Source organism: Erinaceus europaeus, chromosome 19, assembly GCF_950295315.1.
Source record: "Erinaceus europaeus chromosome 19, mEriEur2.1, whole genome shotgun sequence".
Taxonomy (NCBI): Eukaryota; Metazoa; Chordata; class Mammalia; order Eulipotyphla; family Erinaceidae; genus Erinaceus; species Erinaceus europaeus.
Window position 1 is genome coordinate 66,989,105 of NC_080180.1, and position 25,073 is coordinate 67,014,177.

General features: G+C 58.4%; 2 protein-coding genes across 13 annotated transcripts in view; one reads left to right on the forward strand and one right to left on the reverse strand.

Annotated features, from left to right (window-relative positions):
* On the reverse strand, positions 1 to 25,067 carry ABHD18 (abhydrolase domain containing 18). Of its 12 annotated transcripts, XR_009546407.1 has the most exons (17): positions 23,569 to 23,769; positions 23,251 to 23,415; positions 19,594 to 19,808; positions 18,458 to 18,542; positions 16,451 to 16,551; positions 14,289 to 14,367; positions 14,124 to 14,210; positions 12,392 to 12,417; positions 10,107 to 10,245; positions 9,808 to 9,897; positions 9,430 to 9,531; positions 7,721 to 8,054; positions 5,083 to 5,245; positions 3,091 to 3,182; positions 1,910 to 1,985; positions 1,552 to 1,778; positions 1 to 713 (listed from the first exon to the last, which is right to left on the reverse strand). XR_009546407.1 is itself a non-coding variant. In XM_060179095.1 (16 exons), exons 3-16 carry the CDS (start codon positions 19,683 to 19,685, stop codon positions 1,727 to 1,729), a joined length of 1,518 nt encoding a protein of 505 aa, XP_060035078.1. In that variant the 5' UTR covers positions 19,686 to 19,808; positions 23,251 to 23,415; positions 23,569 to 23,769; the 3' UTR covers positions 1 to 1,726. The 12 variants fall into 12 exon arrangements, 11 of the variants coding, with proteins under 11 accessions (XP_060035078.1, XP_060035081.1, XP_060035080.1 ...); XM_060179095.1 differs by having other exon boundaries at positions 1 to 1,778; XM_060179098.1 differs by lacking the exon at positions 3,091 to 3,182 and having other exon boundaries at positions 1 to 1,778; positions 23,569 to 23,767.
* Positions 1 to 25,073, forward strand: part of SCLT1 (sodium channel and clathrin linker 1) — a 243,932-nt gene that overhangs the window by 139,210 nt on the left and 79,649 nt on the right. The gene's annotated exons all lie outside the window — the stretch shown is intronic.

Sequence of the window (25,073 nt, forward strand, 5' to 3'; positions counted from 1 at the left end):
TGAGCTCTGAAAGAATTTTATTGTTCAGTATAAAAGCTCTGGACGCGATTCTTAAGACTCCAGCTGTGGTGGAACTGCCCAGCCAAGCACCGAGTCGGGACGGCTCATTCCCGAGACCCTCCAAGGCATGGCGGTGGTGCCCACGGCATCAGGGAATGGAGACTCCGTGAGGCCCCCACCGCAGGCCCCGCCAGCTGCCCCGACAGAGGCCCTCCTGTCCGATGCGGCCCCTGCCAGCCTGGGCACTCCGGAAGCCGCTGCGGGAAACGGTGCCAGGTCTGGGGACAGGAGCTTGGCGTCACTCGGCACAGCACCACCTGCTCAGAGGCACTCCTGAAGAGCCTTCTCGCTGGTCTGGGAGCATGGTCAGTCTGTGTGCTCTGCGAGCCGCGAGTGAGAGGTGGCAGCGGCTCACAGAGTCCCGGCTGGTGGTGAGCCCCTCCCCTCCCCACACCCAGAGGGTGCCCGCCACCCAGCTGGCAGGGAGCCCCCCTTCCTCTGCGGAGGGCGTGTCACCTCAGACCTCCTGCGGGTTCTGTCCGGAGTTCAGAGGGAGCTGCCCAAGTGGCTGGGTGGCTGTGATGGGGCGCCGGGCAGCCCAGCACCCCCTCCCGGGCTCAGACACAGAGGTGGTGGTGGTGGGGCATGACTGGCCTTTAAGGAGGTTACAAAGGCACATTGCAATCCACACGCCCTCCAGACTAAGGGCGTTTCTGAAAAGAAGCCAGAGACAACAGATCCCGCACACAAAAAACTCAGATACGTTGGCTCCAAACCTTCACACGACACCCGCCCCCCTCCCCTCCAGAAAGGATTCTCCACATTTCAGAAGAACAGCTTGGCTCTCGGCTTGTGAACTGTGACATAAAGAGAAAGCACCAAATCTAGCCGTGTGACCGTCCATTCAGAGATGTGAGTGACCACGTAGAACTGTGAGTCTGTCTCTAAAGTAAGTCTGCACGGCGCAGAGCAGCTCACACGTGGCCCGTGAGTTCTGAAGTGAGAAACCGTACAGCCAGGCGTTCTGCAAGCCCAGGGTGAGGCCTCGCCTGCCAGCCATCACCACGCTCACGACTTTCTAAGCGCAGGAGACAGATCGGCACCTTTCTTTTCTGCCGAACACTTGGCACCAGGCGCCCCGCTCTCCTCCTAGTCCTGCAGAGCAGTACGCACCACGCACCATGCAGCAAGCCCCTCAGTCTTCAGAATGAACGCTCATCTACCCTGTGGTGACGTTTCGCATGGCAAGTGAGATTTTCATCCGAGGAAAAGATAGTGTAAACAAACACAAAGTAAAGGCAAGAAGCACAAAAGGAGGAAAGGAAACGGGCAGAAGGTAAAGGGTGGACGATAAGGGCTTCTCCGCTGAGGCCCCTGCTTCCAGGCTCCCCGAGGACACCTGCCCCCAGGCCTCACACAGCTGGCCAGACGGGCTCCTAGGACCACTTGCTCTGAGTTAATAAGCTGCTCACGGCTGCGAATCCCAGCTCTCACAGGTATTAGGGAGACTAGAAACTGAGGCTCCCACAGACAGTAAACAAAACTCTTCACCAGTTTCATCCAAATGTTGGTTCACAATCCCGCAGGGCAGGTGGAGGTGAGCTGGTGCCGGCCTGGGCTTCGTCTCCGGGGAGCTCGGCAGACCCCCCCGCCTGGCCGCCTGGCCGTGTCTGTCCCCCGAGGGGCTCTGAAGTTCAGGCCGGCCGGGCAGGGGACCGAGGTCTGGTCACTTGGCGTACTTCTGGAGGAAGCGGTCGAAGGCATCGTAGATGGCTCGCCTGTGGGTCAACGGAAGAGACAGACCCCAAGTGCCAGCTGACGGAACCCCCTCACTTCCCCCCCCCCCCCGGGACCCGTGGCTGGGCACCATAGACTGGCACGTGCGGCCCTGACAGGAAAAAGGACTCACTGGCCACATGACTTCAGCAAGTGGGGAGCCTTTCGCACCTCAAGACACAGCTGCTCTGCGTGCACAAACCAGCTTCCTGTAACTGATTTGAACGCAGAGAGCCTCCATCCCTATGCCAACTCCACTAGACAATATCATTATTATTATTCTTTTTTTTTTTTTTTTACCAGAGTTCTGGCTTACGGTGGTGCAGGGGATTGAACCTGGGATATTAGAGCCTCGGGCATGAGAACCATTGTGCTATCTACCCCTGCCCTTTTATTTTTTAAATATTTTATTTATTGATGAGAAAGATAGGAGGAGAGAGAAAGAACCAGACATCACTCTGGCACATGTGCTGCTGGGGACTGAACTTGGGACCTCACGCTAGAGAGTTCGAAGCCCTCTCACTGTGCCACCTCCTGGACCACCTGCTATTTTATTTTTAGCCAGAGTACTCACTGATCAGCAGGGGCTGAACCTGAGACTTTGGAGGCGCAGGCAGGAGAGTCTTTGCATAAACATTATGCTATTTTCCCTGTGTTAGTTTACTTATTTTTAATATTTACTTATTCACATGAGAGAGAAGGAGAGAAAGAGACCAAAAGACACACAGACAGACAGACAGACAGACAGGTGAGACAGAACGAGAGCTGTGCCCTGGCACAAGGATCAAGCCAGGGAACACAGGCGTTGCCGTCGACATTCCCGCCGCAGCCCAGGCCCCAGGCCCCAGGCCCCTCACCGGCACTTTACTGTGTGGCTGGGAGAGATAAACGGACTGACTGAGGACTCGGAGCACCACTCGGCTCCCAGCTGTATGGTGCAGGGCCTGGACGGGCCTCACACAGGCAGGCCTGCCGCCAGCAGCTACTTCACTGCTCCGCTCACTCACTGAAAACACGCTCGTAGTACAGAGCCTGCGGGGCTGGCCAGTGGGCCGAGCGCTGGGCTCTCAAGCATGAAGTCGAAACTGGGTCCATCTCTCCCTCATCAATAAAATATAAAAACATTCAGAATTTATTTTAGAGGCAGAGAGACACTGGGAGGAAAAGGAGAGGGGGAGACCCCTGCAGCCCTGCTTCCTCTCTCATGAAGCTTCCCCCTGAAGGTGGGGACCAGGGCCCTTGTGCACTGTGACATGAGCGCTTGACCAGGTGTGCCACCACCAGGCCCAGTAAAGTAAAAAGAAAACAGCTCACTTGGAGAGCACGCCTGGTTTGTCACGTGCAGGACCCAGGCTTCAGCCCAGCTCCCACTACACTGCGGGAAGCTTTGGTGCCATGGTGTCCATCTGTCTGCCTCTATCTGAAAGACAGATAGGATTGGTGAAGCCACCCAGACAGCTACCATAAAAAAAATAGAAAATACACAATAAACCAAAAGACAAAGAGAATAGATGAGACCAGAGTGCAGAAAACTTGGTGTGCCCGCCAGGGTGGTGGAACTCCCGGGACTGCAGTGTGGGCCTCGCAGACCTTGCCTGACAGGAGGCTCCAGCCTCAGCCACGTGGATTCTGACACCACAGACTCGAATCTTCCCCATGGCCCCATTTGTTGTTGTTGCCACTGCTGCTGTTGTTGGACAGGACAGAGAGAAATGGAGAGAGGAGGGGAAGACAGAGAGGGGGAGAGAAAGACAGACACCTGCAGACCTGCTTCACTGTCTGGGAAGCGACTCCCCTGCAGCTGGGGAGCCGGGGCCTCGAACCGGGATCCTTGTGCTTCGCGCCACATGAGCTTAAGCTGTTGCACTACCACCTAATTCCTGCAAACATCTTTAAAACGGGCTTCGTGTAGCAGGTTCTGACTTCCAGCACTGGGAAGACAGAGCTTTCCTGGGGTTTCTGTTCTTGTTCTACTTATCGCTCATTTTGGGTAGGGATGGAGGGAATGGAGCAGAGGTGCTTGGGCCCTGTGAGCACAGGGCGTCAGTGCAGGCCTGGGACCCACCGCTGTGTGACCCGCTCTGAGGGAGCCACCGCACGCCCGACACAGCTGCTCTCCCAGTTCTCAGAAGGAAGTGAGAGGCCCAGACAGGTCAGCACAGCCCCGTGAGGGCTGAGGGGAGGTCAGGCCGGCACAACACCCCAACCCCCACAGCCAGGCGGTGAGGAACGCCCCTGGTGGGTGAACTCAGACCCAAGAGACGCAGGCCACACAGGCTCCTGTGCCGAATACGAACAGACGCGGGCCCTGGGCCAGATTGGCGGGTCTACAGTTAACAGTGCTTGTGTACTTTCCTCGTGTTTGGGAGCCGCTCTCTGCCCTGATACCGCTTCCTAGTCCTATTCCCAGCTCTGACACCATCTCCCCAGACAGCACCTTTAGCCCACCAGCATGTCAGCTGTCAGGCTCGGGTCAAAATTAGTGAGTCATGGGCCCTTGAACATTCCTGAAATAGACCTACGAGCTTCTTCCCACATGAGGACCCCAAATCTCACCTGCTAGCTTCTTGCCTTTGGGTTTCTTTTTTAAATCTTTATTTATTTATTGGACGGAAAATAGAGAAGAAGGAGGGGGAAGTAGAGAGAGACAGACAGAGAGACACTTGCAACCCTGCTTCGCCACTTATGAAGCTTTCCCGTTGCACGTGTGGGCCAGAGGCTTGAACCTGGGTCCTTGTGCACTGTAACGTGCGCTCAAATAAGTATACCACTGCCTGGCCCCTTGGGATTCTGATTATGAAACAGTTTGTTCTGCTTTATATCTTACTGCTTTTCAGCCACCAAGTTGCAGATGCTACCATGACACCACCCTGCCCTCCCTGGGCAGACGCCCTCACCATGTGTCCTGGAGCCTCCCCTCCCCAGAGCCCTGCCCCACTAGGGACAGACAGACACAGGCTGGGGGTGTGGGTCCACCTGCCAACACCCATGTCCAGCGGAGAAGCAATGACAGAAGCCAGAACTCCCACCCTCTGCTCCCCATAGAGAATTCTGGTCCATGCTCCCAGAGGGATAAAGAAAGGGAAGCTTCCAGTGGAGGGGATGGGACACGGAGCCCTGGTGGTGGGAGCTGTGTGGAGTTGTGCCCCTCTTATCCCACAATCTTGTTGATCATCATTAAATCACTAATAAAAGAGAAGAAAAAATGCTCCAGGTGCCAGGGGTCAACGCAGGGCCTCCCGCAGGCAGCGCCCACTCCCACTGCCACTCAGGGAACCGAGGCCCCGGACGGCAGCAGGGACCTACCTGAAGAGAGCCTGTTTGAACAGGTAGGCGCTGATGTGCCCCCCGTCCAGGTAGCGGATCTCACAGCCGGGCCAGATCTCCTGCAGGCCACGCACACCGGCGCGAGGGATGTAGGCGTCCTCCTTGGCCTGGACCACGATGATGAGGCTGGGGTCCACGGGCACTGACGGACAGACAGGCGCCCGGCCTCAGAGCGGCACCCACCACCCACGGCCAGACAGTTAGAAGTGGATCACTGCGCCAGCAGGTAGCGTGGGCACAGTCTGACCCCCAGCATGGCATGTGCTGGGGCTGCTCGGGTTCTCTCTCACGAATAAACACACAAGGCTTAAAAAAAAATCAATTATATAAGGAACCCAACACAGCCATCCAGAAAGATCTGTGTGCGCGTATGTTCATAGCAGCACAATCTGTAATAGCCCAAACCTGGAAGCAACCCAGGTGTCCAACCACAGATGAGTGGCTGAGCAAGTTGTGGTCTAGATACACAATGGAATACTACTCAGCTGTAAAATTACTACTCAGCTGTAAAAAATGGTGCTTTCACCGTTTTCAGCCGACCTTGGATGGACCCTGAAAAATTCATGTGAAGTGAAATAAGTCAGAAGCATAAGGATGAATATGGGATGATCTCACTCTCAGGCAGACATTGAAAAACAAGATCAGAAGAGAAAACACAAGTAGAACCTGAACTGGAATTGGCGTATTGCACCCAAGTCAAAGACGCTGGGGTGGGTGGGTGGGGAGAATACAGGCCCAAGAAGGATGACAGAGGGCCTAGTGGGGGCTGTCTTATTATATGGGAAACTGGGGAATGTTATGCATGTGCAAACTGTTGTATTTACTGTTGAACGTAAAACATTAATCCCCCAGTAAAGAAATTAAAAAAATAAAAATAAAACGCAGAAGAAAAAAATGTACAAAGAAGTCACTTATAATGCGCCGTCTCCTAACTCCTGCCTCTAACACAAGGACAGTGACACTCCAGGGGAAACAGAGTTCAATGCTGTTTCGGTTATTTTGCCTCCAGGGTTCTCGCTGGGGCTCAGCACTGTGAATCCACTGCTCCTGGAGGCCGTTTTTCCCATTTTATTGGACAGGACAGAGAGAAACAGAGAGAGAGAGAGAGAGAGTGGGGAGATAGAGAGGGAGACAGAGACACCTGCAGACCTGCTCTACGACCTGTGAAGCTTTCCCGCCGCGTGTGAGAAGCCGGGGTGGGGGTGGGGGCTCGAACCTGGGTCCTTGTGTCTAGCGCTATACGAGCTCCACCAGGTGTGCCACAGCCCGGCCCCTCGGCTGAACGTTTTCACTCAGCCGGCTTAGTGTTCACAGAGACACAATGAGGCACTGGCATGACTAGCTGATCCTAGAGGGCTCTGTGGAGGCGGCATGAACGAGCCCTTGAAAGTGCAAAAGCTGCCTTGTGAAGGCTTCTAAGAAACGCTCGGGGCTGCGTGGTGACCTGGTTGAGCGCACATGTTACAGGTTCGAACCCCGGTCCCCACCTGGAGGGGGAAAGCTTTGCAAGTGATGAAGCAGGGCTGCATGTATCTCTGTCTCTCTTCTTATCCCCCTTCCCTCTCAATTTCTGGCTGCTTCTATCCAACAAATAAATAAAGATAATAAAAAATATTAAAGAAAAGAAAGAAAGACTTGGTAAAAATGGACACAGCAGGGCTGGGGAGGTGGCACTATGGTTCCGCAAAGATCTGCAGGCTTGAGACTGACGCTCCGGGTCCAATCCCAGCGCCAGCGCCAGCGCCAGCGCCGGCCAGGGCTGAGCAGGGCTGTGGCGTAGAAACACCTCTCCAGTTCACAACAAACCTGAAAAATAATTACAGGGAAAAAACAACAACAACACTAGAGGGAAGGGGAGACAGCACGATGTTTACGCAAAAAGACTTTCAGGCCTGAGGCACCAAGGTCCCAGGTTCAGTCCCCAGCACCATTTCAGCCAGGGCTGAGCAAGGCTGTGGGAGGAAAAACGTGGCCTGGGGCAGGGGGACAGCATAATGGTTCTGCAGAGAGACACTCGCGTCTGAGGCTCCGAAGCCCCAGGTTCAGCCCCCCGCCCCTCACCATCAGCTGGAGCTGAGCAGTGCTCTGGCAGAAGGAAAAAGGAAAGAATGGCCTGGAGGTGGCGCGGTGGTAGTGCTGGACTTCCAAGCATGAAATCCTGAGTCTAAGCCCGGCACCACAGATGCCAGTGACCCTCTCTCCGTCTCTCCGTCTCTCCGTCTCTCTCTCCCTCATGTGTATAGATATCTACACACATCTTTTTTTTTTTACTTTTACTTTTATTGCCACCAGAGAACCTGCTGCAGCTCATTGCCAAATCCATTGATCCCGGCGGCCATTTTTTCCATTTCCCTTTCTATTATACTTGACAGGACAGAGAGAAATTGAGAGGAGAGAGGGAGGTAGGGGAGAGAGGGAGAGAGGGAGGGGGGGGATCTGCAGCCCTGCTTCGCCACTCACGAAGCTTCCCCCTGCAGGTGAGGACGGGGCTCGGACCCGGGGCCTTGCACACGGTGTACGCGCTCAGCAGGTGCGCCCCCGCCTGACCCCATAGACACAAACCTCAGAAGACAGACGACGGTGGGCACAGAGGCCAACGCGCGTCCCGTGTGAGTACCTGAGAAGTTGGCCACGTGCGTGCACTCGTCCATGACACCCTTCATGAACACCAGGGGCTCCCCGTGGGGCCCTCGTCCCGGCTTCCCCCCGCCGAGGCGCCAGGTGGAGACGGCGTGGGGCCGGCCGGGGCGCCGATCCAGGCGCACCTCGGCGGGGTCCTGCGGCAGGAGCCCCTCTGCCCCGGGAGGCTCCGCGGGCGAGCTGGGGCGCTCTGCCGGGCGTGGGGATGCAGCCGGGCCCGGCGCGTCTGCTCGCAAAGTCCTCGGAACCAGGCCCAGGTCCCGCAGCTGGTCTGTGGCGGCAGAGACGCGCCCCACTCTGAAGGAGTCTGTCTGAATATGAAAGGGGGCCCTCAGAGCAAGCAGGACGCGGCCGGGCGTCCAGGCAGCTCTAGGAGGAGGCGGGTGTCACGGCCAGGGACTGGGGAGCCGGGACTCTGTCCCAAGGCAGGGAATTCCCACCGGGGGACCTGGACAGCGACACAGGCCCCACGCTGCCGGGGCACACTCACCAGCTAGCTGCCCATGGCACGCCCGGCCGGGCAGGACGTGGAGTGGCCGTGACACCAGCCAGGGGAGGGGGCGGCCACAGGCGGGGCGGTCCTGAGGTGTTTTAATTGTTTATTTTTTGGTATTATATTATTTATTGGATAGACACTGCTAGAAATCAAGTGGGAGACGGAGAGGAAAAGAGACACCGACACCTGCAGCCCTGGCGAAGCCTCTCCCTACAGTGGGGCCGGGGGCTGGAAGCCAGGTCCTTGTGCACCGGGACACGTGTGCTCAACCAGGTGCGTCACCACCTGGCCCTGCTTTTCTGTTCTCATCACTGACCTACTATGGTCGGAGCAGATCTCAGAGAGGAGGTGCTTTCTGAGAGCTCATGAGAGGGACAGAAAGAGAGGGAGGGAGAGGAGAGGGAGAGAGAGGGAAAGAGAAAGGGAGGGAGAGGGAGAGGGAGACCAGAGCCTTCCTCGTGTCTGACCGAGGGGTCTGGGGCCAAGGGAGGTAGGTGGGCCGGGCTCTCCGGGTCTTTGACCTGTTTGGAGCCTGAACATGGAGCAACACGGCCAAGGGTGAGGTGGGAGACGCAGCTGCAGGTGGGGAACACGCCCTCTGCCACAGGCGTCAGCACCTCCCACCCGCGGCCATGTGCTCAGGGCCAGGGCCAGTGGCTCCTCCCTCCTCAGCCGGGCAGATGCTCTTGGAAACCAGGAAGGGGGGCACCTGGACGCTCAGTGACCGTTCATGGCTGTGAACAAGCTGTGGCACCAGCTGCTCCACAGATAGGAGGGCCGGGGTTGGGCCTGGGGTCAAGGTCAGGGCCAGGGTCGGGGCTAGGGTCAGGGTCAGAGCCAGAGTCAGGGTCGGGGCCAGGGTCGAGGTTGGGGCTGGGCCTGGGGTCAGAGGGAGACAGAGAGACACCTGCAGCCCTGCTTCACCACTTGCAAAGCCTTCCCACTGCAGGTGGGGACCAGGGGCTCGAACCCAGGTCTTTGCTCAATGTATGTGTGCACCACCGCCTGGCCCCTGTAATTCATTAACGCAATTCTGAATCGGGGCTGGGGAGAGAGCGCGGCATGCCGGAGCACTGGGTTTCCAAGACTGGGCCCGAGTCCCGGGCTCCACCCCCTGCACCGCCATGAGCCAGAGCCGAGCAGAGTCTTGCTCTGTGTGAACACCTGCCCCCCGCTCAGAAGCTGCTCACCCCGCAGTACTCAAGCAGGTGGACGATCTCCTCCTCATAGACGGACTGTGAGTAGTACTGCCTCTCCAGCTCTTTCCAGTTGATGGATCTGCTCAGCACGCCCTGGAACCACAGTCCCAGTCCTTAGGGAGCCCCGTGCACGCCGCCCCATGGGCAGCACTGGGATCCGGGCTGGTGGACACGGCTGCCCGCTCGGGTCACTGAGTGTCCCGGCAGCTCACTGCCACGGCCGGCTGCGTGACGTCCCGTGTGCCGGGACACACCTTCGATCGAGCCGAGCGCCAGGCTGTGCCGGGTCCCCGCCCTCCCCAGAGGGACTGGTGCTGGCGCCAGGTGTCTCTGGCCGCAGTGACGTGAGTGAGAATGGTAGTGAGTTACCGTGGTGAAGACGCCGGACGCTGTGGACCAGGACAGACATGGGACCAGAGGCACGGGCTTGGGCCAGTTGGACACGGCCAGGGAAGCCATCTGTGGACGAGACGCACGTGGTGGGTGTCGAGAGCTCTGGGCTGGGTTTGGGGGCAGCGTGAGAACAGTCTCTGAGCTGAGCCCTCACCAGTGTCCCCAGCCTCTGATCATAAACTCAGCAATCACCGCTCCCCCAAAGACCTCCAGACTTCTCAGGGGACAGTGGAGAGGGTCCTGCAAAGTTCCAGAGAGTGAGCCCGCCCACTCACGTGGCCGCCCATGGAGATGCCCGTCATGCCCAGGGGCCCGTAGCCCTCACGCTCCAGCCAGTGCAGCAGGGCCGCCGACTCCAGGACCAGGGCACCGCCCATCACGAAGAGGTCCGACACGTTCCTCAGGCTGGACCGGCTGGCCTCACAGGACAGAAGACGGCTCAGGACTCACGAGGGGACGCGCCCTTGGGCACCCAGCCCCGTGGTCTCCCGCGGAAGCTCCATCTTCTTTTTTAACTGTCACCAGGGTCATCGCTGCACTGGGAGCCCACTGCCCGCGATGGTCTTCCCCAACCCCTTCTATTTTATTGGACAGAACAGAGAGAAGCTGAGGAGGGAGACAGAAAACGACACCTGTAGCCCTGCTTTGGCGCTCGTGAAGCGTCGTCCCTGCAGACGGGGAGTGGGGGCTCAAACCCAGGTCCTTACGCACGGTGACGTGCACTTAACCAGGTGCGCCCCCACAGGGCCTGGCCAGCTCCGTCTGGCTCCCGGGAACCCAACAGAGTTACGAGTTCTCCCCGCTCCCAGCACACACCTCCAGCGACCCTAAACTATCACACGGCCCTGATGTGCGGCGCAGAACACACTTGTGTGGTCGGGGAGGCGGCCTGGCGCGTGGAGGGGGGCTCGGGCAGGCCACCCCGTGGGCGTGGGGTCCTGGCTGTCTCTCTGACCGCTCACAAATTAGAAAAGATATTCGGTGGCCCAGGAGGTGGTGTGGGGGAGTGAGTGTGGGCTCTGAAGTAGGAGGTTGGGAGTTTGAGGCCCAAGCAACACCAGTGCTGGAGTGATGCTCTCCTCTCCACCTCTCTGATAGGAACATGTGTTTTTTTTTTTTTATATTTATTTATTTATTCCCTTTTGTTGCCCTTGTTATTATTATTGTAGTTATTATTGTTGTTGTTGTTGGATAGGACAGAGAGAAATGGAGGGAGGAGGGGAAGACAGAGAGGGGGAGAGAAAGACAGACACCTGCAGACCTGCTTCACCGCCTGTGAAGTGACTCCCCTGCAGGTGGGGAGCCGGGGGCTCGAACTGGGATCCTTCCACCAGTCCTTGTGCTTTGTGCCACCTGCACTTAACCCGCTGTGCTACTGCCTGGCTCCCAGGAAAATGTTTTTGAACGTTATTTGCTGACACTAGAACTGCCTCGGCTTGCACCAGGCCGTGAATCCAGGGCCCCAGGCAGCAGGACACATTCTCTACACAGCTACAGACCTGACGGGAAAAGAAGCGCCTGGGCCAGCCCTGCCCTGCCTCTCCCCGCACGCTGTTCTCTCTCTGTCTCTCTCTCTCCAGAGCCATGCTCATCTGGCTGATGGTGGTGCTGGGGACTGAACCTGGGACCTCAGTGCCTCAGGGTGAAAGTCCTGCATAACCACTGTGCTGGCTCCCCAGCCCACTAGCGACGTCACCATCTCTGCGAGGAACACATTCGTGACTGTCCTTAGGATAAGGACGCTATAGGAGCGCTTTTTGGTAAAAGCAATAAAAAAAATTTTTAAAAATTCAATGAAAACCAGGCTTATGCACCAGCAGAACTTAAGTACGTTGCTTATTTTCACAAAACACACAGTTCAGGAATATCACAAGAGTAAAACTATTTTTTTATTACTAAGGTGACAATATGGGGCTGTGCAGTGCTGCATCTGGTTGAGTGCATGCCTCGTGTGCAAGGGCCCAGGTTCAAGCCCTCATGCAGGGGGGACAGTGCTGCAGGTCTCTCTCCTCTTGATCTCTCTGTGTATCTACGATAAGTAAATAACCGACAGCAACATTTAGAATCTGTCTTTCTTTTCCTTCGGCAGCCCAGGAGGTGGTGTAGTGGGCAGGGCAGGAGGCCTTCAGGCAAGAGGCCCTGAGTTTGAGCCCTGCGATCACATGTCAGAGAGACACTCTGGTTCTCTCTCCCTCTCCCTCTGCTCTAATAACTAACTAGATAAATCTTACAGTTTTTAAAGTGACATTTTATTTATTATTTTAATGAGAGATACAGGGAGAGGGGAGAGAGACCAGAGCCCTGCTCAGCTCTGGCTTCTGGTGGTGCGGGGGATTGAACCTGAGACCTTGGAGCCTCAGGCGTGAGTCTCTTTGCAGAACCCTGTGCTGTCTCCCTAGCCCCGCGATTCTTTTTTTAGTCAGCCCCTACAAGTCTCACAACCACCCGCCCCCCGTGGTAACGCCCGGCCCTACATTTAGAAGCAGCCAGAGACCACCCGGGCTCCCAGGGTGCTGAGTCTCTGGAACGGACGGTGGCAGGGAAGGCGGCAAATCCTCACCTCTGGTCCTTGGGTTTTCTGCAGCCATGTGAGAATGCGGGTCAAAGACAAAGCTTCCTTTTAAAAAAAGTTGCATGCACCCTGTCTCCAAGCAATTAACTTAAGCAAAAGCAGTTAGAACTTGAGACAATACTGCACTGAGATCACTGTTTTCTAGTTATCCCAACTAGGCTATTTAGAAATCTGACTGCTTGGGGCTGGGCGGTGGCGTGCCTGGTTGAGCGCACACATTACAGTGCACAAGGACCGGGGTTCAAGCCCCTGGCCCCCCCACCTGCAGGGGGAAGCTTCATGAGTGGTGAAGCAGGGCTGCAGGTGTCTCTGTCTCTCTCCCTCTCTGGCTCCCTCCTCCCCTCAATTCCTGCCTGTGTCTATCAAATAAACAAAGATAATAAAAAAATTTAAAAACCGGCATAAGGATCCTGGTTCAAGCCCCAGCTCTCCACCTGCAAGGGGCGGGGGTCGCTTCACAGGAGGTGAAGCAGGTCTGCAGGTGTCTGTCTTTCTCTCCCCCTCTCTGTCTTCCCCTCCTCTCTCCATTTCTCTCTGTCCTATCCAACAACGTCAACATCAATAACAATAATAATAACTACAACAAAGATAAACAAGGGCAACCAAAGGGGAAAGATGGCCTGCAGGAGCCGTGAATTGTAGTGCAGGCACCAAGGCCCAGCTATAACCCTGGAGGCAAAAAAAAAACAAAAACAAAACAAAACAAAATAAAAACAAAAAAGAAATCTGACTGGTCTGCGGGGCCCGGGTGTTGGGAGGCGATGCAGACGCCCTCTCCTTTCACGACAGATCTTAAAGACACAGATGCAGCGTGCTGACTGCTTATCAGGCCCTGTGCTAGACAGCGGCACCGGGGAGGCGACACTCGAGGCAGGAGAGTCCCCTCGCTGCCAAGGGCAAGGCGGGGCGCTGGGTTCACAGGTCCGGGGACGCAGGGAGGAGCGGGGCCACCGCGGCGCCCGGCGTCAGCTGCCTCTCTCCAGGGCACTCGGCCCCTCAGCCCACCACTGGAGCCGGACAGGCGTCCCCTCTGGCGCTCGCCCCCCCTTTCTCAGCACCGGGTCCTTCCCAGAGCCCAGGCCGCAGTCAGACGGGAGCTCCGCAGGCTGTGGAGAGCACAGCGGCCCAGGCTGGGAGTGCCGGCAGGGCCCTGGCCCCATGGCCGCCGTGTCCGACTTTGGAACCTCTGGCCGTCAGGGCTTTCTGTGTCTTGTACCAGCCGAGCTGAGCATTTATTTATTTGTATCTGCACAGCCTTCTCGTCTCTTCTGGAAAGAGTCTGACATCATCTTGAAAGTCAAGTTAAGAACTGTTCTAAGGGGCTGGGGGACAGCACAGTGCTTATTCAAAATGACTTTTGTGCCTGAGGCTCTGGGGCCCAGGTTCAATGCCCAGCACCACCATAGGTCAGAGCTGAGAAGTGTTCTGGTAAGGAAAGAAAAAAAAAAAAGAAGAAAAGAACTGTTCTAAACCTCAGCTGAAACACAGACACCGGTTCCCCGAGCCCACAGGTTTCTTCCCGGCAAGCCTCTGCCTTGTCCACTGACCCAGGGGCGAGCGCACGAGCGAGGCGGGGGACAAGCCGGCCTCACCGTCGGCATGAAGCACAGGCCCTTCTGGCTTTGAAAGGCAGGAGCTGCTCTGCTTCAGGAGGCTCTGAGCTCAGAGCCAGCAGGTCGGACCCTCACTCAGCAGTCGGACCCGCCCGCCGTCGTAGGATATAATAAGGGTTTTCCAGCAGCAGCGAAGCCATCCGGGCCTCCCTGATCATGGGCCGGGCCATCAGCGTTCGCCGCCTCCAGTAGTGCTGGGGGGAAAGGACCGTCACCCGCCGCCCGCCGCCCGCCGCCCGCCACCCGGGCGGAGGGGGAGCCCGGGGCCTCACGTGGTCGCCGGTCCCCGCCAGGTGGATGCACACGGGCCGGTACTTGCCACTCCACTCCCGGGGCACGAGAAACTGGAACCTGCGGGCAGAGCACACACAGCGAGCGGTCCGTCAGACCTGCAGGGCTCCGTCACTGAGCCTGTGAGACAGAACCTCAGATATTCCAGCTGCGGCAGAAACGTGACCACGACGGTCTGCCCTTGCTCAGTGCGGACTACGGGCCGGGCCACCGCCCGCTCGGTTAGACGCATAGTGTACCAAGTCTGAGGAACCGGTCCGCACAAGGGTCCGGGTTCGAGCCCCCGGCTCCTCACTTGCAGGGGAGGTCACTTCACAAGTCGTGAAGCAGGTCTGCAGGTGTCTCTCTTTCTCTCTCCCCCTCCTCCTCTCTCAATTTCTCTCTGTCCTGTCCAATAAAACGGATAAAATGGCCGGCAGGAGCGGTGGATTCCTAGTGCCGCACCGAGCCCCAGTGATGACCCTGGAGGAAAAAATAACAGACTATAAACACAGCACTCGCTCACCACACAGCTCAGGAGTCTTAGAAAAAAAGTAACTCATTGGGGTCGGGCGGTGGCGCAGCGGGGTAAGCGCACGTGGCGCAAAGCGCAAGGACCCGCATAAGGATCCTGGTTCGAGCCCCCGGCTCCCCACCTGCAGGGGAGTCGCTTCCCAGGCGGTGAAGCAGGTCTGCAGGTGTCTGTCTTTCTCTCCCCCTCTCTGTCTTCCCCTCCTCTCTCCATTTCTCTCTGTCTTATCCAACAACAATAATAACCACAACAAGGGCAACAAAAGGGGGAAAAAATGGCCTCTGGGAGCAGTGGATTCATGGTGCAGGCACTGAGCCCCAGCAATAACCCTCGAGGCAAAAAAAAAAAAAAGAAAGTAACTCTTTAGAGGATTCATTGTTTCTCTCTTTTTAAAATTTTTTAGCCAGAGCACTGTGCAAGTCTGGGACCTGGGGCCTCAGTCTCATCACACGACCATTATGCTGTCTCCCAGGTCCCAGCTTCTTACTTTGAGTCTATGATGATCTTTAGTTATTTTTTTCAAGTTTTTGAACTTTAAAAAAAATATTTATTGATTTCTAAGAGCACTGCTGAGCTCTGGCTGGGGCTGGCGACCCTGCAGACTCTGCAGAGCCCTCACGCTGTCTCCCTCCCCAGCCCTGCCTCTGATGCCCTTGGGGCCGAAGTGCCTCCCCGGGGCACACGTGCAGCTGGGCCTCTGTCTGGGGGTCTCAGCGTCTTTACCTCTAAAGTGACTGCTGGGTCTACGGCTGGCGTCGGGCTGCTTCAGGATGGAGCCTAAGCCCTCTGTCTCTTCCTTTGTGAGTCTGTACCAGTATGCCTGGATTTCTTCCTTTCTTTTTACATTCCTACTACATAGCTGTTTTGTTTTTTTTAAAATAATTTTCTTGTTCACAAGAAATATAGGAGAGAAAGAAAGAACCGGACATCACTCTGGTATATGTGCTGCCAGGGATTGAACTCGGGACCTGATGGATGAGAATCCGATGCCTTAGACTGGGAGTATGGACTGACCAGTCAACGCCCATGTTCAGCGGGGAAGCAATGACAGAAGCCAGACCTTCCACCTTCTGCAACCCTCAATGACCCTGGGTCCATGCTCCCAGAGGGATAGAGAATAGGGAAGCTATCAGGGAAGGGGGTGGGATATGGAGATTGGGCGGTGGGAATTGTGTGGAGTTGTACCCCTCCTACCCTATGGTTTTGTTAATTAATCCTTTCTTAAATAAAAAAATTTAAAAAAAAAAAAAAAAGAATCCGATGCCTTATCCACTGCACCACCTCCCGGGCCACTTTTAAAAAAAATTTTTTTTAAATCAGAACCCTGCACAGCTCTGGCTGATGGTGGAGCTGGGGATTGAACCTAGTACTTCAGAGCCTCAGGCATGAGAGTCTCTCTGTAAATGCATCATGCTCTCTCCCCCGCCCTATAAGCTAAGTTCTGGAGATGCTACATAGCTTGTATAGGTCTCCACGGTCCGGTAACACCTTTACCTGAACGCCGACCCAAAGCCAACCCTCCCCCTGTTGGAAGGCCGACACTAAGAGACTCGGCACACATTCAGGAATGGGGTAGCCGCGTCTGCCCAGTGACTTCACTCACTGCCGCGGCTTTCTGAGTAAAGTCCCTACCTGGCGATCACAGACTCAGCCGGCATGATGTCAGGCACGTAGTGGGCCATGGGAGAGACAAAATGTCCGTCCAGAATCCTGCAGTCTGACTGCTCTTCAATCTGCAGGGAAGCAAGGCCAGGGGAGTGCAACTCGCAAACACCTGTCTGAGGGCGTGAGGGAGCCTCTCCGTGCCCTGCTGAACTGCAGACAGGGCGCTAGACCCCCCCACTAGCGGAGCTGCAGACAGGGCGCTAGACCCCCCCACTAGCTGAGCTGCAGACAGGGCACTAGACCCCCCCCACTAGCTGAGCTGCAGACAGGGCACTAGACCCCCCCACTAGCTGAGCTGCAGACAGGGCGCTAGACCCCCCCCACTAGCTGAGCTGCAGACAGGGCGCTAGACCCCCCCCACTAGCTGAGCTGCAGACAGGGCGCTAGACCCCCCCACTAGCTGAGCTGCAGACAGGGCGCTAGACCCCCCCACTAGCTGAGCTGCAGACAGGGCGCTAGACCCCCCACTAGCTGAGCTGCAGACAGGGCACTAGACCCCCCCCCACTAGCTGAGCTGCAGACAGGGCGCTAGACCCCCCCCACTAGCTGAGCTGCAGACAGGGCGCTAGACCCCCCCACTAGCTGAGCTGCAGACAGGGCGCTAGACCCCCCCACTAGCTGAGCTGCAGACAGGGCGCTAGACCCCCCCACTAGCTGAGCTGCAGACAGGGCGCTAGACCCCCCCACTAGCTGAGCTGCAGACAGGGCACTAGACCCCCCCACTAGCTGAGCTGCAGACAGGGCGCTAGACCCCCCCACTAGCTGAGCTGCAGACAGGGCGCTAGACCCCCCCCCCCCACTAGCTGAGCTGCAGACATGGCGCTAGACCCCCCCCCCCACTAGCTGAGCTGCAGACAGGGCGCTAGACCCCCCCCCCCACTAGCTGAGCTGCAGACAGGGCACTAGACCCCCCCCCCACTAGCTGAGCTGCAGACAGGGCGCTAGACCCCCCCACTAGCGGAGCTGCAGACAGGGCACTAGACCCCCCCCCACTAGCTGAGCTGCAGACAGGGCGCTAGACCCCCCCCCACTAGCTGAGCTGCAGACAGGGCGCTAGACCCCCCCCACTAGCTGAGCTGCAGACAGGGCGCTAGACCCCCCACTAGCGGAGCTGCAGACAGGGCACTAGACCCCCCCCCACTAGCTGAGCTGCAGACAGGGCGCTAGACCCCCCCCCCACTAGCTGAGCTGCAGACAGGGCGCTAGACCCCCCACTAGCTGAGCTGCAGACAGGGCACTAGACCCCCCCCCACTAGCTGAGCTGCAGACAGGGCGCTAGACCCCCCCCCCACTAGCTGAGCTGCAGACAGGGCGCTAGACCCCCCCCCACTAGCTGAGCTGCAGACAGGGCGCTAGACCCCCCCCACTAGCTGAGCTGCAGACAGGGCGCCAGACCCCCCCACTAGCTGAGCTGCAGACAGGGCGCCAGACCCCCCACACCGCTATGAGTTGCAGACAGGGCGCTAGACCCCCCCCACGAGCTGAGCAGATGGCGACGCCCCTCTGATCTGACAGCCCCTTGTGTTTCTGTGTGGCGACAGCTTCTGGCAGCTGGTTCTCCAGCTGGCGCACTTCCCACACTCTGCATAGCCGCAGAACCTCCTTAACCCTCCTGTGCCCACGGGTACAAAACCAAAAAGATCCAGCACTCGCTGTGTCCTTGCTCAGGTGAGTATAAACGAATATTCTTGGAACCAGGCGGTGGCGCACCTGGCCCAGCGCTCACACGACCTGGGTTCAAGCCCCTGGTCCCCAACTGCAGGGGGGAAGCTTCATGAGTGATGAAGCAGGGCTGCGGGTGTCAGTCTTCATCCAACAATGAAATAAATGCTGTCAAGTGCGTGTCGACACTGGTGTCCAGGCCCCAGCTAGGACGCACACACCACCTGCCTCCACTGCTGCTCTCTGTCTACTCTGACGTTCAGCCCTCTCTTGGGGGAAGAAAGGCAACCGGGTGCGTGCTGCCAGCGGTACCTTGTCAACATAGACCGGATAGTCACTGGACACCAGCGTCTGCCCACTCTCTCGGTTCCCGATCATCTTCCTGAATTCAAAGAGTCTGTCAGGGGCAGGGGAGAAAAGACAGAGACGCGTGAGTTTCACACGACCAGTGCCACCCCCGCACCGGGCTGATGATGACGGCTAAACTTGGCGAGTGCTACGCGGGAGAGAAGCCTATTCACGTTAAAATTTAAACTTAGAGGAAAACAACAGTTTGTTCAAGGTGGATACCATGTTCCAGGAAAAAAAAATTAGAAAGAAATTAATACAAGACTTGGGCCAGACGGCGGCGCACCTGGTTGAGCGCACACATTACAGCGCACAAGGACCCAGGTTCAAGCCCCCGGTCCCCACCTGCAGGGGGAAGCTTCATGGGTGGTGAAGCAGGGCTGCAAGTGTCTCTGTCTTCCTCTCCCTCTCTGTCTCTCCCACTCCTCTCAATTTCTCTCTGTCTCTATCCAATAATGAATAAATAACAAAGAAAAGAAATTCATGTAAGACCCAAAATCAAAGGACAAGTCCTAACCCCCCTTTTCCTTCAGTTGAGACTTGCCCCCAAACAGCCCAATCTGACAGTCTTCGCAACCTCAGACCACCCCGGGAATTGCCGTCCCTGAAAATCACACATACCTTTGATCGGTTTAGTCACTATTACAACTTGAAACATCTAGTTTAGGCGTCGGGCAGTGGGGCACCTGGCTAAGCACATGTAGTCCTACGCACAAGGATCTGCACAAGGATCTGGGTTCGAGCACCCGCTTCCCCACCTGCAGGGGAGATACTTCACAAGTGGTGAAGCAGGGCTGCAGGTGTCTCTGTCTCTCTCCCTCTCTGTCTTCCCCTCTCCTCTCAATTTCTCTCTGTCCTATCCAATAAAATGTAAAAAAACGGCCGTCAGGAGCAATGGATTCCTAGTGCTGGCACCGAGCCCAGAGATAAGTCTGGAGGCAACAAAAAAGAAAAAGAGCATTATTCAGCTAATGACTGTGTGAGCTACAGCTGAGGGAAGGAAAGTCCTTCACCGGAAGCGCAGCTTGATGCCAGACATGCCCTCTCAGCACCTGACGCAGGTGCGCCTGACGGGGCTCGAGGCTCTGCAGCGGACTTGCCTCTTGAGGTCCTCCGGCCGTCCCCAGCCTCTGATGAACAGCTTGGTGAGGAGCAGCCTGCGGTACAGGACGTCTAGCTTGCTCACACCCATCGGTGGCAAACAAGCACCCTCGGGGGAGATCCAGCGCCACTGCACAGCACGCTCCACGCGGGTCAGCGGGTCAGCTCCCCAATCGTCACAAACCGCCAGGAGGGAGGCCTAGACCTGCAAGACCTGCGGGATGCAATGGGGAGTGAGTGGGGACAGGGTCTGGGCTCAGGGACGCAATGGGGAGTGAGTGGGGACAGGGCCTGGGCTCAGAGACACAATGGGGAGTGAGTGGGGACAGGGTCTGGGCTCAGAGACACAATGGGGAGTGAGTGGGGACAGGGTCTGGGCTCAGGGACACAATGGGGAGTGAGTGGGGACAGGGTCTGGGCTCAGGGACACAATGGGGAGTGAGTGGGGACAGGGTCTGGGCTCAGGGACACAATGGGGAGTGAGTGGGGACAGGGTCTGGGCTCAGAGACACAATGGGGAGTGAGTGGGGACAGGGTCTGGGCTCAGAGACACAATGGGGAGTGAGTGGGGACAGGATCTGGGCTCAGGGACACAATGGGCAGTGAGTGGGGACAGGGCCTGGGCTCAGGGACACAATGGGGAGTGAGTGGGGACAGGGCCTGGGCTCAGGGACACAATGGGGAGTGAGTGGGGACAGGGTCTGGGCTCAGAGACACAATGGGGAGTGAGTGGGGACAGGGTCTGGGCTCAGAGACACAATGGGGAGTGAGTGGGGACAGGATCTGGGCTCAGAGACACAATGGGGAGTGAGTGGGGACAGGGTCTGGGCTCAGAGACACAATGGGGAGTGAGTGGGGACAGGATCTGGGCTCAGGGACACAATGGGCAGTGAGTGGGGACAGGGCCTGGGCTCAGGGACACAATGGGGAGTGAGTGGGGACAGGGCCTGGGCTCAGGGACACAATGGGGAGTGAGTGGGGACAGGGCCTGGGCTCAGAGACACAATGGGGAGTGAGTGGGGACAGGATCTGGGCTCAGGGACACAATGGGGAGTGAGTGGGGACAGGATCTGGGCTCAGGGACACAATAGGGAGTGAGTGGGGACAGGGCCTGGGCTCAGGGACGCAATGGGGAGTGAGTGGGGACAGGGCCTGGGCTCAGGGACGTAATGGGGAGTGAGTGGGGACAGGGCCTGGGCTCAGGGACGCAATGGGGAGTGAGTGGGGACAGGGCCTGGGCTCAGGGACGCAATGGGGAGTGAGTGGGGACAGGGCCTGGGCTCAGGGACGCAATGGGGAGTGAGTGGGGACAGGGTCTGGGCTCAGGGACGCAATGGGGAGTGAGTGGGGACAGGGTCTGGGCTCAGGGACACAATGGGGAGTGAGTGGGGACAGGATCTGGGCTCAGGGACGCAATGGGGAGTGAGTGGGGACAGGGTCTGGGCTCAGGGACGCAATGGGGAGTGAGTGGGGACAGGGCCTGGGCTCAGAGCTGGCAGCACAGAGTGGGACCCTGTTTGTCCGGAGCCCTCATGCAGTCAGCTCCACAGCGGCAAGTCTGCGGGCCTGTTCCCATGAGAGCCTCTTGCTTTTCAAAGAAGTCTTCCTTGATTACAGTGGGCGGGTCAGGGCCTCACCAGAGCATCACTCTGGCACATGCATGCCGGGGATTGAACTTGGGGCTGCCAGGTTCAGGGCCCAGCACTTTGCCAGCTGCCAGCCCCTGAGTTGCAACAGGAAGCTGCTGCCTTCTGTGGCCAGTGGCCAAAGCCCAGGATGCAGACTTCACAGTGGAGAGAGACAAGAGACGACGACGCAGGGTCGAGCGGCAGCACAGCGGGTTAAGCGCAGGTGGCGCAAAGCGCAGGGACCAGCACGAGGATCCCTGTTCGAGCCCCCGGCTCCCCACCTGCAGGGGAGTCACTTCACAGGCGGTGAAGCAGGTCTGCAGGTGTCTGTCTTTCTCTCCCCCTCTCTGTCTTCCCCTCCTCTCTCCATTTCTCTCTGTCCTATCCAACGACGACAACAATAATAATAACTACAACAATAAAACAAGAGCAACCATAGGTAAAATAAATACATAAATAAATAAATATAACGGGACAGCAACGCCCGCTGCTGTCACACTCAGACCTGCTGCCGCGGGTTTCTGTTTAATCCCAGCAACACAGAGTCGCACGCGTAAGGCGGGAGGAGAGTGGCCTCCCACGGCCAGGGTCTGCTCTGGGCCCTGCTCCTCCCGCCTCTCCTGCTCACGGGACCACCCATCACCCCAGTCAACCCACCTGGCACAGCGGGCAGAGCCTGCAGAACCAGAGGCGAGCGGGGCTGTGGCCGTCCTCACCCTGCTCAGCGCCCTGCCCTCCCCAGAGGTGGCTGCTGTCCATGCTGCTCACTGCCCGCCTCTCCCAGGGGCGTACGCACACGCACACACACTCACTCTCTCTCACACACACACTCACTCTCTCACACACATACACGCTCACACACACACACACACACTCTCTCTCACATACACTCACACACATACACGCTCACACACACACACAAGCTCACTCACTCACTCTCTCTCACACACTCACACACACACTCACTCTCTCACACACATACACGCTCACGCTCACACACACTCTCTCTCACACACTCACACACACACTCACTCTCTCACACACATACACGCTCACGCTCACACACACTCTCTCTCACACACTCACACACACACATGCTCACTCACACACACACTCACACATACACTCACACACGCTCACTCACACACACACTCACACACACGCTCACGGACACACTCACACGCTCATGGACATACTCACGCACACTCACACATGCACACACACACACACACACACATGCTCACTCACACACACTCACACGCTCACGCACACACTCACACATGATCACACACTCACAAGCTCACTCTCACACACTCACATACACACACACACACACACACACTCACACACTCACACGCTCACGCACAGGCTGGGGCTGCCCATCCAAACAAAGGAGACGCCTCTGCAGCTCTTCCATGCGGAGCATGCTGCGTGTTGCGTGCTGCATGTATTCACCCCTGCCAGGCGCATTGGGCTTCAAGGCGCCCAGGCTGCCGGGCCCTGCTGCTCAACACGTGTCACCTGGGCTGTGTCTGATCACATGACCTTCAGGAAGAGGCGCAGCTGGGGGTCAGCAGGTCAGAGGCTGCAGGAAGGGGGGGTGCGTGGGGCTTGGGTGCACAGCGGTCTGGCAGGGCCAGGCCCTGGGGGTGGGGTGGGGGGGGGAGCGCAGAGTCTCCCAGAGCCGGCTCTGTCCCCCCAGACCCGCTGCAGGCAGGGGCGAGCGGTGGCCTTGAAGGACAGAAGGAGGCAAAGGGGCACGGCCGGCCGCTGCCCAGCTGCAGAGCAAACAGCAGGAAAGAGCCACGCGCTCCCCAGGGCCAGGGCGCCAGAGCCTTTCCTAGAAGGGAACCGCCCGCCGCCCGCCGGGAGCGCCAGGCCTCTGCTGTCTAGTATTTTTATCTCTGGTGACACCAGTGCTCAAGTATTCAGGGCACAGTCTGAGTGCTCTCTGGACTGCTCTTTGTCCGCGTAGGAAGGTCTGCGAGGCACGTCCGAGGGAAACTATCGCAAACACACAAACGTGACCTTTGCTTACAAGCTCTCTTCTAGAGCACGTCCGCAGCGCGGGGTAAAGTGGCAAGGACGGGCTTGGAGGCCCCGGCAGTCGCTGGAAACATCCACGGTGCTGGGCCAGGCGGTGGTACACCCAGCTGGGCGCACGGGACAGTGCACGAGGACCCGGGTTCAAGCCTTGCAGGGGGAGAGCTTTGTGAGGGGCGGGGCTGCAGATGTGTGCCTCTCTCCAGCTTCCCCGCCCTCGCTATTATCTCTTTGTCTCTGGCCGATAAATAAATAAAGATAAAAACCTGCTCTCCCCGCTCCACCAGTCTGATTCCATCTTACACGGGAGAAGAGGAGGAAGCGGGAAGTCTGTCTGGAGGCGGCCGCTGCTTAACAGCCCCGGAGAACTCTCTCAGCTTCCAGAGACTCAGCCAGTCACGGGTGCCCTCCGCAAAGCTGACGCGGACACAGACGTGGAGGTGCGTGGAGGTGCGTCTGCCCCACGGGCCCCTGACCACCCCCACCGCCTCCCACCGCCCGGGGACCGTGGGTCCGCAGACACAGCGCCAGTCCTGAACCACGGCGGGGCCTCTAGCCGGTGCCCTTGACAGCACGCACCTCTCTCTAAAACGGGCACAGACAGCCAGGACCTCACGCAAGAAGCCGTGACAGCTCCCAGCTCTGCCCGCCGTGCGGCCTCTGCTCAGCCGGCCTGTGCCGGGAGCGGGGCTGCCCGAGGGGAGTGGGCCAGGGGCCTCTCCCGCCCAGGACAAGCCCACGGGTGCTCAGCGGGGCGCAGGCGGCTGCCAGACGGTCCCTCTGCCGGCACATGGGCGACATGTGCAGCGCCCGGGCGGCCAGGCCCAGACGGTGGGCGGGTGGGACGCGGAGTGGTGCCCGCTGCCTGCTGGCGGCCCCCAGGGGTCAGACCTCTGAGGACACGGTCACCCTGGCCCGGGGCTGACCCCGAGGACACACACACACCTCCACCTGCAAGTGTCACCTGCCTCTGGTGATGGGGCTGACCCTTAGGACACACTGCCACCTGCCTCTGACCCCGGCCAGCGCTCACCCCGAGGACACAGTCACATGCGTCTGACCACTGTCACCTCTGACCCCGGCCAGCGCTGACCTCGAGGACACAGTCACGTGCCTCTGACCAGTGTCACCTCTGACCCCGGCCAGCGCTGACCCCAGGACACAGTCACGTGCCTCTGACCAGTGTCACCTCTGACCCCAGGACAGTCACGTGCCTCTGACCAGTGTCACCTCTGACCCCGGCCGGCGCTGACCCCGAGGACAGTCACGTGCCTCTGACCAGTGTCACCTCTGACCCCGGCCGGCGCTGACCCCGAGGACAGTCACGTGCCTCTGACCAGTGTCACCTCTGACCCCGGCTGGCGCTGACCCCAAGGACACAGTCACGTGCCTCTGACCACAGTGTCATCTCTGACCCCGAGGACACAGCCACCCCGAGGTGCCACCTGCCTCTGACGGCGGGCCCGACGAGGGTGACGGGCACGCAGCCGGCGCCAGGCTGACCCTGGGGTCGGACCCGAGAGCCTGGGCCCGGCCCCGTGACTTCCGGGGTGGGCAGCTGGTGCGGGCCTGGGTGCGAGGGGCCCTCACGATCGGAGCCCCGAGACCGCCGTTCCTCACCCTAGTCCGCTCCCCCGCGGCCCCCAAGGCTCCCGGGGACCCCACATGCACCCGGGGGCGCCGCCTGCACTCAGCGGACCCCGGCCGCCCGCCCGCCGCTCACCCGGCCGCCCGCCGTCCCGATCCGCCGCGCGGGCTCCGCAGCCAGGCCCCGCCCCGCCCCCGGCCCCGCCCCCGGCCACAAGCCC